Source organism: Lagopus muta, chromosome 1 (genome assembly GCF_023343835.1).
Source record: "Lagopus muta isolate bLagMut1 chromosome 1, bLagMut1 primary, whole genome shotgun sequence".
NCBI classification, from domain to species: domain Eukaryota; kingdom Metazoa; phylum Chordata; class Aves; order Galliformes; family Phasianidae; genus Lagopus; species Lagopus muta.
The window spans coordinates 117,018,627-117,033,128 of record NC_064433.1 but is presented as its reverse complement, the minus strand read 5'-3'; the positions used below and the strand labels follow the sequence as shown (position 1 = coordinate 117,033,128).

Sequence of the window (14,502 nt, the reverse complement as noted above, 5' to 3'; positions counted from 1 at the left end):
CCGCGCATGCGCACGTCCTCGCTTCCCCGGCGGGTCCGGTTGCATCACCCGGTGCGAGGGTGCCGGAGGCCTTCTCGGGGCTGCCCGGCGCCGTGCCTGAGCCGCCGTCGCTTCGCTGCGGGGCTGAGGGCGGCTCCGCGTCGCTCAGCGCGGAGCGTCCCTGAGCTCGGGCGGGCCTCGTCGGGTGGCGAGTGCCGGGCGTGGCGAAGGCGGCGCCGAGGGGAGAGAGAGGTCAGGCGGCCGCGCGGCCGGCCCCGCTTCCTCTTGCGGCCAAGATGGCGGGGGACGAGGCGGGAGTGACGCTGGGGCAGCCGCACCTCTCCCGGCAGGACCTCGCTACCTTGGTGCGGCGCGTGCGGGGGGCGCCCGCCCGGCGCCGGGGGGTCGCTGCGGGCCGGGGGGCGTCGTGCGGCGGGCGGAGCGGTCCGCGCCTCGCCACGGGGCGCCGCCGTCTCGAGGGCCGGGAGCCGAGCAGGCGGCGCGCGGGGGTGGCTGCGGCCGGGCGGCGCGGTGGGGCTCCTGTGGGGACCGGGTGGGTGCGTGGCTGAGGGGGAGCGGTGAGAGCTGGGCGGAACGCGGCAGCCTTCCGCGTGGCTGGCCGGCCCGATGGTGCCGAGGGCTCCCGCTGTGATAAACAGGGTGCTGCGTCTTCGGAGCGGGCCGGCGGTGTGGGCTGTTCGGCGTGCCCGAGTCGGGCGGGTGTGCTGTGCAGAACTGTCGGGGAGGCGGCTGTTCTTAGCATCGCAGAATGGTTTGTGTTAGAAAGGATCCTTAAAGGCCATCGAATCTGTCTGCCCTATAAGGGGCAGGGGCACCTACGGCTACATCAGAGTGCTCAGAGCCCCATCTGGCTTGACAGAGCCCGGTGCAGCTTGGCAAACTACAGAACGTTTTGAACATCTATAGCACGTTTGGTGTTTTTTGTTTTATTATTATTAATTTCTTGTCACTATTCAAACTTGAGTTTGAATAGGAAAATTCTTTTTGTGTCCTAGCAAGTTTGTTAGTGAAGCACATCAGTAACTTCAGAAAGCTTCTTGACTTCTCTTCCTTTTTCACTGGGTATTTTGCCAGCTGGAAAGAGTCCAGCTACTCCTAATTTTCTGAACAACAGGAATTACCATTCAGCCCCATTCTGTACTTTGTTCAGTGGGCCCTTGAAAGCCTTCAGCTCACTGTAGCCTGTTGCTGAGCTTAACCTTATGCCAGCCCTAAAGGAAAATGGCATTTGTGCTGATTCTGTACTCGGGGAACAAGTCTTTTGGTGGCGGGGTTTGCATCATTCACGGTGCTGTCATCCTGCTGCACGGTGCCCCCTGCAGGTCGTGGGCCTACTGCCGGCCTCAGTGTGCTCAGGTGGTGAGTTAGCTGTCAAGAGGTACAAAAAATATAGTTGTGGCAGGTAGAAGGAAATTGCTTTGTTTTGGACCTGAACTTATTACTCATTTAATACTTGAGATATAAGTAAGATTACACTTCTGTACGGTTATGGACAATTGTAATTATGTACAGAACCTGCTTGTGTCGCAGTGTAAATATCCTTTGATTTCACAAAGCTTTATATCCTGTTCTGCAGCAGACACTTCATGAATCTTTGGTTGGACTCAGCAGCATCCATAGAGATCCACTGCAGGCTTTGAAATTACCATAAGCAGATTCAGAAAATGGCACAGAGGGATGTTTCAGTGGATTGTAACACTTGTGCTGTATCTGGACAAAGAGCTTTTCTGACAGAAAAGATAACAAAAAAAGCAGAACACAAAGCAACTAATTTGTAGGGTTGTTTTTTTTCCCCTGAAATGAATGTATCTGTAAGTGATATGACTTGCCATCAGTTTTGTCTGGTACCTAAAATGGAAATAATGGTATTTGAGGAGAAGTGGCCATTTAAAATATTAGGCTCAGATCAGTGGTGCTGATAACATTTCAGGACCTACTTGCTCCAAAATGTTAGTTCTAATTACATATTGACTGTAATGGAACCAGTACAGAAATTTGACAGTTGTCCATTGACAAACGTAGGTATGGTTGGCCATGTAGTTTGTGGAAAGTTAATTTCAGTTGGCATGTTATAAACAATTTAATTTTGGGCATGGATGGGGTGTATTTTTTTTTTGTTTGAAAGTTTCCTTTTTTTGTATTTCTTGCTTCTTTTCTTTATTGCTTTACAGCCTAATCTTATTGTAGACTTGTTCCCTTTTTACCATTTCACATACTTAAGAAAACTGGAATGTATAACTCGAGTTACTTTAAGGGGTTTGATTGGATTTTGAGAAAATATGTGTAGCACTCTAAGCATTTTGATAACAAATGAGTAAATTGTAAAATCTCTTTCATACAGGATGTTACCAAGCTGACTCCTCTTTCACCAGAAGTCATCAGCAGACAAGCCACAATTAATATAGGTAAAAAAGCAATAAATAAATCTAAAGAATGAATGGGGGACATGTTAATGTGGTGCTTCCTGGTGCTCATGTGTTAACGTATGGTACCTATGTGGAAAAGTAAATTAAGAAATTCATACCTATACATAATGATATAGGTGAGGTATTTTTATTACAGATTTTGTCAGGATGCAGGAAGAGACTTGTCAGACTCTTCTAACTTAAAAAGCACTACAGTTTTACTTCAAGAGCACTACTTTGAATGAAGTGGGGAGTAGTTGCTACGGGAAGGTCTTTTTAATCTTTAAATTAGGAACTGAAATGATTTTCACAGTAGTAAAAGGGTTTGTTGAGAGCTCATTCTAGGCTTTTGTTGGTTTAGACAAAGTAACTGAGGAATCCATATGTATTTTAGTGGCAGCACTGGGCTTACTGGCTCCAGAGTGTTTGGGTAATTGTGTTGATGGTCACTGTACACATTGAATAGCAGTTAACTGACAAACATTTGCCTTTGAAATATAGGTACAATTGGCCACGTAGCCCACGGAAAGTCGACAGTAGTCAAAGCCATATCTGGTGTTCATACTGTCAGGTTTAAAAATGAACTGGAAAGAAATATCACGATCAAGCTGGGCTATGCCAATGCAAAGGTGAGTCACTGATAGAAATCGAGCAAGTACGTCTCTAAGATATTACAAGGTGGACATAAGCTTATCAGTAACTATTAATGAATTAAACTCTAAAAAAAAATACTTACAGATTTACAAGTTGGATGACCCAAGCTGTTCCCGGCCAGAATGTTACCGATCCTGTGGAAGTAGTACCCCAGATGAATTCCCTACAGATATTCCTGGCACCAAAGGGAATTTCAAACTAGTCAGGTAAATGCTGTAAAATTAGTGGTGTAAATTATGTTTGATTTAGTTATACTTTCTTTACGTAACTAAAAATAGTCAGGGTTGAGCTGCATGCTGAATGATAACAGCAGACCACATGCTCTTAGGCTCTGTAGATTGGATGCCCCAGATATGAGACATCATGTAACCTTTGTTGTTTTTATTAGTTGTGGTGCATGATCTGAGGTAAAGCACAGCTCTATTTTGTGTCCATGAGTGCTTTGCTCTGAAGTGAAACAATATTTTTTCCTGCTCTGAAGATAAGTACATGTTAAAGCCACCGGAATAAAAACTAATGTGGGCCTCACATACTCATTCTTTTAAATTCCTTTTTTAATTGTGACCTTTCTCTTACTGGAGGCAGAAAAGTTTTCCGAGTTCCAAAAAAGAATGTTAAATAAAGCCTGATTCTTAATGTGAGATCAGTCCTTGTGCTGGAGCATAGGTGCCCTTTATTAATTTCATAATCATAGCGTGGTCATTATACAAGTCTAGTAATCTAGGTAGTTGTTGTGTGAGTCTTTGCAGTGATTGAATGAGACTAGTCACAAAGGCTGTTGCATGACAGGATTCTTAGTTCAAGCGTCTGTATGAAATACATGCACTGCTCTAAGTGTGTATTTCCTTCTTTTAATCAGATCTGTGGTAGAGCACTTGTAACAGTAACTGCTGATGGTGTGTGATTGTTACGCAGCCGTTAAGGTAGTGCTTAAAAGCATTAGGTTCTGTATCTTGGTGCTTATTTGCTTGCAGTAGTTTTTAACTTCAGGTTACAAAGCAGCAAATTAGTTCCTTGCTCTCTGATGGTGTGTTACATGGTTTCTTCATGGAGCCAGTTGGCAGCAGAAAGCAATGTATTGACTGTGATGGTCTTGCACAACAAAAGCATAAGGTTGGAGCTCATGGCTGTAGTGTTGTTTCTGTGTGTAAATCTTTGAAGTGAAAGGCAGTTTTAGTCATACAATTAAAGGCTTACAATTTTTGAATATTTCAGAGTGGGAGACAACTTAAGAGATGGGAAATGGGATACAATATGCTGTACCCTGTGAGTTTTGTTGTTGTTCTGATGCATTTGAGTCAGTCATACATTTGTGAAATACTGCAGCAATGCCTAGCATGAATATAAGGTATTGAATCATAGAACTCAAAACACAGAACATAGAATAGAATTGTTGTTTGGTAGCCTTTCAGTAGTCTGCATTTCTACAAATGTACTTCTAATGTGTTACTCCTCAGCAACTGGTTCCGTGTTCCTGTTTATTTGCTTCATTAATTTATCTTAAGGACTCATTTAATTGGTGTGTCTGCTTAGGCATTCACATTGACAGAAATTGTTGGTAATTGGCTTTTTGCCTTTCTCACTGTTGTCTACAACAGGCATGTCTCTTTTGTGGATTGTCCTGGCCACGACATTTTGATGGCTACTATGCTGAACGGCGCAGCAGTAATGGATGCGGCTTTACTGCTGATAGGTAAGGATTGCTGCACAAAAGCAGTGCTTCTCTTTGTTTTAAATGCCATAGGTCAACTTTGTGCAGGTTTTGAAGTCAGCTGGGGTGAGGTGAGTTATTAAATGAATGCTTTTGAGATGGGTTTGAGAAGCTTAAGTAAGCGGTTGTATAATGAAAATATAACCTAGCTAGCTGTTGTGGTTTTTTTTTTTAAACATAGCTGTACATACTCATTAGCCTGGTAGCCATCAGCTACGGTGATGGCTCTACAGTGCTATAACACTAAAATTTAGTCAGTGTATTTCCATGAGATGTTATTTTTGATTTTCCTCTGAAGTTCTCTTTGAATGTTTAGCCTCACCCATACAAAAGAGTCGACACACATCAGTAGTAACGGTACAGCCAGATGGATATGGGCAAAATCGAGGTATAGGAGGCAAAACTCGGCTGAGGAAATTGTTCTGTTTTGCAAGGGATAGGATGTGAATAAAACTTATTTTTGTCTGTAGAACACTGTAGTGTCTACAATGATAGCCAGGTCTGTGTTCCATGCTGTTTGTTTTCTTTTGTTTTATGAAGACACAGCAGAAATTAGATTTCTTAACTGCATGAGTTTTGTCTACCTCTATAGCTTTTTATATTACAATCGCTTTTCTTCTTACAGCTGGTAACGAGTCATGTCCTCAACCCCAGACCTCAGAGCATCTAGCTGCTATAGAAATCATGAAACTGAAACACATTTTGATTCTGCAGAATAAGATTGATTTAGTGAAGGAGAGCCAGGCTAAAGAACAATATGAGCAGATTCTTGCATTTGTGCAAGGTAAGCTTTTACCAGCAAAAGTCTGGTCAGTGTAGAAGTTCTTCACTGTTGAAGCACAGTGTTTTTCTATATATTTATGTAAGAAGCCTTGCTACAGTGGTGTATGTGTTTGTGGAAATATGTAAGAGGAACAACCATCAGAGTTGTTCCTCTTCCATATTTCAGATTGCTTAGAGACAATAATGTTATGGCTGTAGCTCAAAGCACTTGATGTAAAATAGTAGCAATACCTGATGTCTTATAGCTTTCATTGCATTTGTGGTTTCTTGGTAGTGCCGACAGTTTCTCTGCTAGGAACTGTACAGTAATTTTACTGCAGTTCAGGAGAGAGTGAAACAGCATTCATAGGGGTACCTTGGGGTATAAATGTGTCATTTTTCATCTGTTCATGAAAGATTGGCCTTGCCTCTTTTTAAGTCCAATTCAAGCACTGTCCATAATTTCTATTCAATTTTATTCTAATGCTTTGAGGTTTCATCTTTCCCAGAAGCTTCTGCCATTTTCCTTGCTTGTCTGCTTTAACTGGGATATGGTAAAAACTGCAGAGCTAGGTTGTCACCATCAGAGGTAGCTAATGGGTCTCCTTTGTTCACAATTGTTGCCTTGCATAAGCTGTTCTTAACAGCCACATCAGTGGCTTAGGATAGAAAGCCAAATTCCTTTGTGAGAACTGCAGACACTGTGGAAAATATAGATAGAATTAAAACAAATAATATTTAGCGAACCTTGATAACTAAATTCTTCTTTGCATAGAATTAGGGGTTTTTTTCTAAAATACTTGCACTGCAGAACTTAGAAAAGGTTGATCGTTAAGTTGATAGGAATTTTGGTTCATCAAAATTAAGTCTGACTTGAAAATTAATATTGATGTATGAATGTTTAGACACCCAATCTCGCTATGGAATTTCTCTTAAGATTTTTTTCTAATCTGACCAAAAAGCAGAATATTGTCTGTCACAGTTTTCACAGAGCAATTGTGAAACTCCATTGTAGCCAATTACCCGGTGGCAACACAAGGGCTGTTTCAGATTGCCTTGCAAAATAGGCCTGGCTGGTTTGAGCTGAAATATTAAAGGGAAGGGCAGATGCTGTGATACTTATTGCTTTGCAAAATATGTGTAAAGTGTACTTCAAACTTTGTTAGTGCTTTTAACAGTTACTATGAGAATGGTGAGGTGCTGGAACAGGCTGCCCAGAGAGGCTGTGGATGCCCCATCCCTGGAGGTGTTCAAGGCCAGGTTGGGTGGGGCCCTGGGCAGCCTGGTCTAGAACTAAATGTGGAGGTTGGTGGCCCTGCATGTGGCAGGAGGGTTGGAGATTCATGATCCTTGAGGTCCCTTCCAACCCTGTAATTCTGTGATTCTATGAACAGTTACAGAACTCTTGATCGTGTTTCTACAAATACAGTATTAAGGCTTGATGTCAAATTTCTTTCAGGTACAGTTGCAGAAGGAGCTCCAATAATTCCAATCTCAGCACAGCTGAAATACAACATTGAGGTAGTCTGCGAGTATATAGTGAAAAAAATTCCAGTCCCTTTGCGAGACTTTACATCTGAACCAAGGCTTATTGGTATGTAGATGCTTGTGTTTGAGCTTTTGTGGCTGCTATCTGTTATGGCCTTAGAATACCTGTGGCAGGATTCTTAAGAAGAGGTGGGTTTAAAAAGAGTGTACAAGTGTTCTCCTCCTTTTAAAGTATTTTCTGGAAGCTGTGTTGTTTGTTTGTAGTTAAACTACTACACTTAAATCTATCTGAGGTAATTGTTGGCTTGGTATTGTATGTACAACAGCAATAAAATGTGATAATGATGAGAAAGTTGTTGATTAAAACTTTAATTGCTAGAAATTCCATGTAACAAAGTACTGACAAACTGTTGTATGTGAGAATTATTTAATGAAAGTCCTACAGACAGGGTAGCCTGGTCAGATTTTCTGTATTAAGGAGTCTCAGTTCTTGTCCAGTATGCTTAGAAATCTAGTTCTGCTACAATGGATCTGTGTTTTTTGTCTTTCCCAGCAATCCCACAAAAAATGGAAGACCTTTTAAAAAGAAGTTTATAATTCATATGAACGCAGAATGTTAAAACACAGTTACAGAAATGTTGGAACTGTGAATATTGAAGCTTTTCTCAGAATAACTGGTCATTCCTTTCTTTTTCAGCTATTGATATTTATTCTTTGCTGTGAATAAATATCTTCTAAAATGTTGTTTATGTGGATGAGTGGCTTTAATGAATTTGAGAATAAAATCAGCTACATAAAATATTCCTATTTTATTCAGACTGAATTATGTTTTTGTAAATAATTACATACCTTCAAGATGATAGGGAAATAATCAAAGTTGTTAAAGAAAAGCACATGTGTTTTGAAAACTGGATCTTAACTATAAACTTGATTGTATTCTTTTTAGTTATTAGGTCTTTTGATGTTAACAAGCCTGGCTGTGAAGTTGATGACCTTAAAGGGGGTGTAGCTGGTGGCAGTATTCTCAAAGGTGTTCTAAAGGTAATCTTTTCTCTCTTCTTTGGAAATTTGTAGTGATGATAACGAGGAGGGCTTTTGTTGTTGTTTTTCTTCTTGCATGCTCAGTACAGAATCTATGAAATTGAGTTATATCTATATACCTGTCTTTTCTGTACGTGCTGTGCCTCATTGATACTTTCCTGGTTTTTACAGGAACAACAAACACTTATTTTGCACTTAGGCATGTAGATAGATAGATATCTATATAGATATATATCTGTTACTTTAGTCTTAGCTTTTTCTACTAATGATACCATCTTCATTGATTACAAATGTCAAGGGAGCTGCGTTTTTTTTCTGTCCCACCACTCCTACTTTGTGAATTACTCTGAGGAGAAAGGGGGAAGCCTTCAAATGTGCCTCTGAGGTGTGAGTGGGTTCTTAAAGATCCCACTTTCCTGCTGAAGTATTCTGTGTATGCATACGTATGTATATGTATTTTTTTCTCATGGGACATTGTCAATATATGGGAACTTTAAAAGTTATTCTTAGGCTGAAAAACAAACCATCTTCAAACATTCATTCAACGTACATATTCTTGTCTTTTAGTTTATTGGTGATCAGTTACATGAATCAGATTAACTCCGTTTTTCTCAGTGCTTTAACGTTTCTAAATGAAATAGTTAAAAATAAATGCAAACCCTACACTTTGAATGTTGGAGTTACAACTAATAAACATCCTTTGCAAAAGCATTATTTAGAATGTAGTGGAGAGAGAAAAGTTTTTGTTTCATTGGAAGTAAGATGCAGAGGTTTAGGTATTGTTGGGTTTATACTGAGTAGTGCAGAAGAAGTACTCAGCTTTGGTGAGGGCGCACCTTGAGTTCTGTGTCCAGTTTTGGGCCCCTCACTGCAGGAAAGGCATTGAGGCCCTGGAGCGGGTTCAAAGGAGGGCAACAAAGCTGGTGAGGTGTCTGGAGCACAGGGCTTATGGGGAGTGGCTGAGAAAGCTGGGAATGTTCAGCCTGGAGAAGAGGAGGCTCAGGGAGACCTCACTGCTCTCTATAACTACTTGAAGGGAGGCTGTAGTGAGCTGGGGGTCGGCCTCTTCTCTCATGTAACTGGTGATAGGTCCAGAGGGAATGGCTTCAAGCTGTGCCAGGGGAGATTCAGGCTGGACGTTAGGAAATATTTCTTTTCTGAGAGTGGTCAGGCACTGGAATGGGCTGCCCAGGGAGGTGGTGGAGTCACCGACCCTGGAGGTGTTCAAGGAACGTTTGGATGTTGTTTTGGGGGACATGGTTTAGTGAGAACTATTGGTGATAGGTGGGTGGTTGGACTGGGTGATCTTGTGGGTCTTTTCCAACCCTGGTGTTTCTGTGATTCTGTGAAGATCTGCAGTAGCCCAGAACCAAGGGTTTGTATCAATCCTGCAGTCTTGGAATAAGCACATCTTGCCTGTGACTAGAAAACTAGCTTCATGTTCCTGTGAAACAAATTGTTAACAACTTTCTCATTTCTGTAATTAGGTCGGTCAAGAAATTGAGGTCCGACCTGGTATTGTGTCCAAGGACAGTGAAGGAAAACTCATGTGCAAGCCAATCTTTTCCAAAATTGTGTCACTCTTTGCTGAACATAATGATTTACAGTACGCTGCTCCAGGAGGACTTATAGGTAAGGATATTCTTTCATTGAAGAGATTTGTTACCTAATGCTTATTGGAAGCACTTGTTTATTACACTAAAAGTCATTGCTAAGTGAAACCAAGAAGGCTATGAGCAGTTTAATGTGTATTTATAAAGAAACAGATGAATGATGTGTATGGAAAGCCAGTATTTATGAAATAATTTGTCTGAATGTCAGTAGCGAACTCAGTTCAACTTGAATTGTTAATTGTATCACCTTTAACAGTAGAATATTTTTTCGTCTGTTTAGACAAAGTCAGAATGTCAGCAAGACTCTGATAAGTGCTGCCCAGGTAATAGGGAATTCCCAGTACATTCTCATATATTGTTTTTAGATCTCATTCAAGTATTTGAAGATGCAAATGTGACAGCCACCTTTCAATTACTCCTTGTGACGTTCCTTGTCGTGTTGTAGGTGTTGGAACTAAGATTGACCCAACGTTGTGCCGGGCTGACCGAATGGTGGGGCAAGTTCTTGGTGCAGTTGGAGCGTTACCTGAGATATTTACAGAGCTGGAAATTTCCTATTTCTTGCTGAGACGACTGCTAGGTGTGCGCACTGAAGGAGACAAGAAAGCTGCAAAGGTCTGTACTGCTTTTTGGTTGTGTTTTTTGTATAAATTGAAGAGTACTGTGGGCTTTTCTCTGATTTCTGTTAAGACAACTTGTGCAAAGTTGTATTAATATGTACGTTTTTGAATCATACAGTGATTCTGTTTCCCTGTTTGTAGGTGGCTGTCATAAATCTGTTGTCTCTTTAATGTTGTAGAATAAAAGTTGTCAGAGGAGTAGGAATTCAGATCAGAGTAGATTAAAATACCATGAAGTATCTACGTCTTCAATTCAGATGTTCTTCAGACCTCATTTGTAGCTATCCTTTGCTGTCAACCTATTAATGTGTGCAATAATCAGCTTTATATACACACTGATCTACTTTCTGCTTGCGTACTCTTTGTAGATTCTCTCTCTGAAGAACTTTTTAAAGCTAACTATTTCTGAAACACTTAAGTGAGCTTAATACGTAGTATAGTCTTTTGTTCCATAATCCTTTTTGCACTAATCAAACTACAAGATCATTTTTAATATTAAAGCTCCTTTTTGAATTAGAATCTACAGATCACTTCCTGTATGAGTAAATTAAATGCTTTAGCTCTTTATCATCTGTGAATTGTTTTGGGTTTGTGGTGTTTTTTTGGTTTTTTGGTTTTTGTTTTTTTTTTTGAGAAATCCTTTTGATGTGTGTAGGCAGATTATTTAAAGAAACAGTAACTTCATAGCAATATCTAAGACAGTTGTTTTGCTTTCAATGCAGTATATGCAATACTTGGTATGTATTGTAGAAAATTGCATGACACACTTTCTTGAAATTCCTCTATTATCTGTGCTACTGCATACAGAGCATATTCATATGTTTGTCCTTCACAAGAGTTAAAAGTAGACAATTTTTTATCCACAAATGCTCTTTTGCATCATTTGTGCATGGGTTATATATAGTTTTTGCATTTCTCAGCTATCTTGTTTTTGTTTTGCAGTTGAATCACAGATGATGTTCAGTACTGTCTGTGGTATTTCTCTTTACTTGAGCAATTGTGTTGCTAAATACTATTGCTTAGTGTGAATAAGTTATTTTAAATACTACAGCTTACATTTAGAGTGTGTGTGTGTTATTTCAGGTGCAAAAACTATCAAAGAATGAAGTTTTAATGGTAAATATTGGATCTTTATCTACTGGAGGGAGAGTCAGCGCAGTAAAGGCTGATTTGGGGAAGATAGTGCTGACTAACCCAGTATGCACAGAAGTGGGAGAAAAAATTGCCCTGAGTCGAAGAGTTGAGAAGCACTGGCGGTAAGTTGATGCTAAATTGGTAGAATACCTGGCTGTTACCATGTAAAAAATAAATCATGTTAAAAATAAATAGATCTGATCATGATCTAGAATAGGAATCTCTATTTAAAAGAATTTCTCTGAATTCTAACACACTGATACTGTTACTGTGGGGTGCTTCATCTTATACTTTTGTCCTCTTTCAGAAGAAGCGTGGTAGGTGATGAGATGTCTGTTACTTGACAGACAAGAAAACATCTGATATTTGTGGTTCTGTTGGTAAAACAGCCATGCAGTTGAGCTAACAGTAGGCAACCTTGGAGCAGCAGGTTGAAAATTCAAGTAATGTTAACACCAAAGCCTGTCTTCATGTGTGCCACTGTCAGTGGAATTCAACCTGTGGAGCTGTATGGAACTTGCAGTGCAGCCTCTAAAGAAGCAGCAGGGGAGTGGAGATGGAGTGTATGAAATTCTAGCATTTTACGTTCCCTGAACAGAGGGAAAAGTATTAATTACTTCCATCTGTGTAAATGCCAAGTATAAAAATGGCTGCCTGCACTGAAATATATGGAGGCTGAAAATGATGAGCAGGTTTAACTGATGATTCGTTTCAGGCTTAGTATCATACTTGTCTGTAGATGATTATACATATGGTACCTTTTACATGTTCTACATATTTCATAAGGATTTAACACTATTTGGATTCCTTGACCCTACACAGCTCTTACAATGTGAGAGACAGTATAAGGGAACAGAAGCATTCACCTGAGATGTTCTTGCTGTATGAAAAAGAACTAAGACTTAAATATCAATGGGTGATTTTTCAGATAGAAAAAGCATGGGCAATTCAGTGTGTGCTGTCCTGGAGACAGCTGATAAATCAGAGAACTGGTTATTCCCTGGGGAAAGGGAAGAAAAAAAATGGAAAAAAATGGCATGTCTTAAGCAGGCTTAAAAACCCAAACCCATTAAAGTCAGTGAAAGCAAAATGAAGAGGAGAAGCTATGTATATTGGAAAGTATGTCATTTTAAGCCACTACTGCCAACCTATGCAAACTTTAATGTGAGTTTTGTTCCAAGGCATCTGGCCTTTGTAGATTACTTCCTGCTCGTGAAACATAACCAAATTTTGCCAAAAGCTGACTTATTTCTCTATGGTTGGTATGAGAAGGAACTTAACTGCTTGAGGGAATGGAATACTGAAAAATGAGAAAGCAAGAGAAGAAGAAATAAAATAGGAAATAAATATGTGAAGGCATAGAAGTTAAGTAGCTAGCACACAGCGAAGCAAACAGCGTGCATTAGTGATTGGAAGGAACTGTGGTTTCAAACATGGAATAGCTACAAGCTATGAATGTGGCCTCAGAAAGTAGGAAGTGCTGCAATAATATAATTCAGTTCCTCTTTTCACTTATCTGTCGGAGTCCAGAGGGAGCCCCTACTGCTAGCAAATTAAATGGGAACATGCTTGTGGTTTCTGTGTAATTCCTTGCCAAAAATGAAAAATGTGTTTAAGGTAGTTCTATGGACTGCCTGCTGACTGTGGAAATGAACACAAGCTCTAAGTATATTCTTCTTCTGAGGCAACAGCAGCCTTTAAAAGGGACTTTGGTACTGAACTTACCTGAGACTTGAGTTACCATTAATTTGGGTTGGGCTGCAAGCTCATTAAGAGTTAAATTTGCAGTTTTACTGCATTTGTCTGTATTTTTCCGTGTATGTTTCTCTTTGAAAGTAATGCAGCGCTTAGAGGTAGAAAGAGAGAAAGCTATAGTTAGAGTTAACTGTTGCAACATACATTACAGAATTTTCCATTTTTAAGTTCACCATTCAAAGGTACGTGATTGATTGATTACATACATGCCAGTGTTCTGTGTCCCCCATCCTTCTTCATTCTGTTTCTACTAACCACTCGTAGATCTGGCGAGATGTTCTGTGAGGGAGGTGAGTGGGGAAAAAAATCCAAAAGGCTCGAGTGTAATAGAAGTATGCTGATTTGTTCTGGCTGTTTCTGCCTGCTATCGAAAGTGATATAAACTGGTTTTCTTTTTGCAGTTTAATTGGTTGGGGTCAGATCAGAAGAGGAGTGACAATCAAACCAACCGTTGATGACGACTGAAGAACAAAAAAGAATGCTTCATTTGTAAAGATGAAGCACCCATTTCTATTTCGGAGGGAGGATATCTTCACAATGGAATTGGAAGCTGTGCAACCATTGTCTTTGAATTGTATGGCTGTCCTTGTACATTTTATTGAATTTTACCCTCTTACTAAAATACTAGTCACTGTCACCATTAAAAGTGTAAAAGAATTGGAGTGGAAGTGGGTTTCATTTTCCACATTTTAGTAGAAATTAATTGTACATGTCTCATGGCATGTCTAATGTTATTTTGTGTTTTGGACATACCTGTTTAATATCAGTCAAGCCAGCCCCAGTGTAACACACAAATGATAAATGTGGTATTGAAATAAAATATTGCTTATTTTCATCATGTAATGTTTTGAGTAACAAAAGGCAGTGGTGATTGTTCAACCAGTACATGAATTAAAGGCAAGCAAAAGCCATTCTGGCTTTGAAGACTAGTAACCTTTCTGCACAACATCTTGGCTTCTTTAGGTGTTTCTGCTGTTTACAGGAAAAGCTTTCTTCCTAAGTTTGTGTGGTTTTGACCCATGGGTTGTGGCTGTGCTACGCTTTCTAATTAAGATGGCAGTATTGACTGACTTAAATTTGTCCCTTCCAGTGTTACGAGGAGCTTTAGATAAGCCCTTCAAGAAAGAGACACAAACTGGATCCGAATTGGCAGTGCTTTCTTTGAACTTCATTTAGAATGGATTTATGAAAAGAACATAGTTAATGTGAACCATAGCTGCTTGTCCGTATTGAACTTGATGTGGGTGACCTGGCAGAGTTTAAATTTCTATTAAGCTCTTGAGCAAATCATAGCTGTGATCTTGAACTACAAAATACCA

At 40.1% G+C, this 14,502-nt stretch overlaps 1 protein-coding gene across 1 annotated transcript; it reads left to right on the top strand.

The window, feature by feature from the left end:
* The first annotated feature begins 62 nt into the window (after positions 1–62).
* Positions 63–14,018, top strand: EIF2S3 (eukaryotic translation initiation factor 2 subunit gamma). Its single transcript, XM_048964931.1, has 12 exons — positions 63–344; positions 2,342–2,405; positions 2,907–3,034; positions 3,144–3,265; positions 4,658–4,752; positions 5,396–5,554; positions 6,992–7,126; positions 7,967–8,061; positions 9,549–9,693; positions 10,120–10,289; positions 11,378–11,550; positions 13,585–14,018. Exons 1-12 carry the CDS (start codon positions 276–278, stop codon positions 13,646–13,648), a joined length of 1,419 nt encoding a protein of 472 aa, XP_048820888.1. The 5' UTR covers positions 63–275; the 3' UTR covers positions 13,649–14,018.
* The last annotated feature ends 484 nt before the right edge of the window (positions 14,019–14,502 follow it).

Coding starts and splice junctions, on each gene's coding strand:
- EIF2S3 (XM_048964931.1), top strand. CDS start 276: ATGGCGGGGGACGAGGCGGGAGTGACGCTGGGGCAGCCGCACCTCTCC. Junction 345..2,341: donor GGCAGGACCTCGCTACCTTG/GTGCGGCGCGTG, acceptor TCTTTCATACAG/GATGTTACCAAGCTGACTCC. Junction 3,035..3,143: donor TGGGCTATGCCAATGCAAAG/GTGAGTCACTGA, acceptor AAATACTTACAG/ATTTACAAGTTGGATGACCC.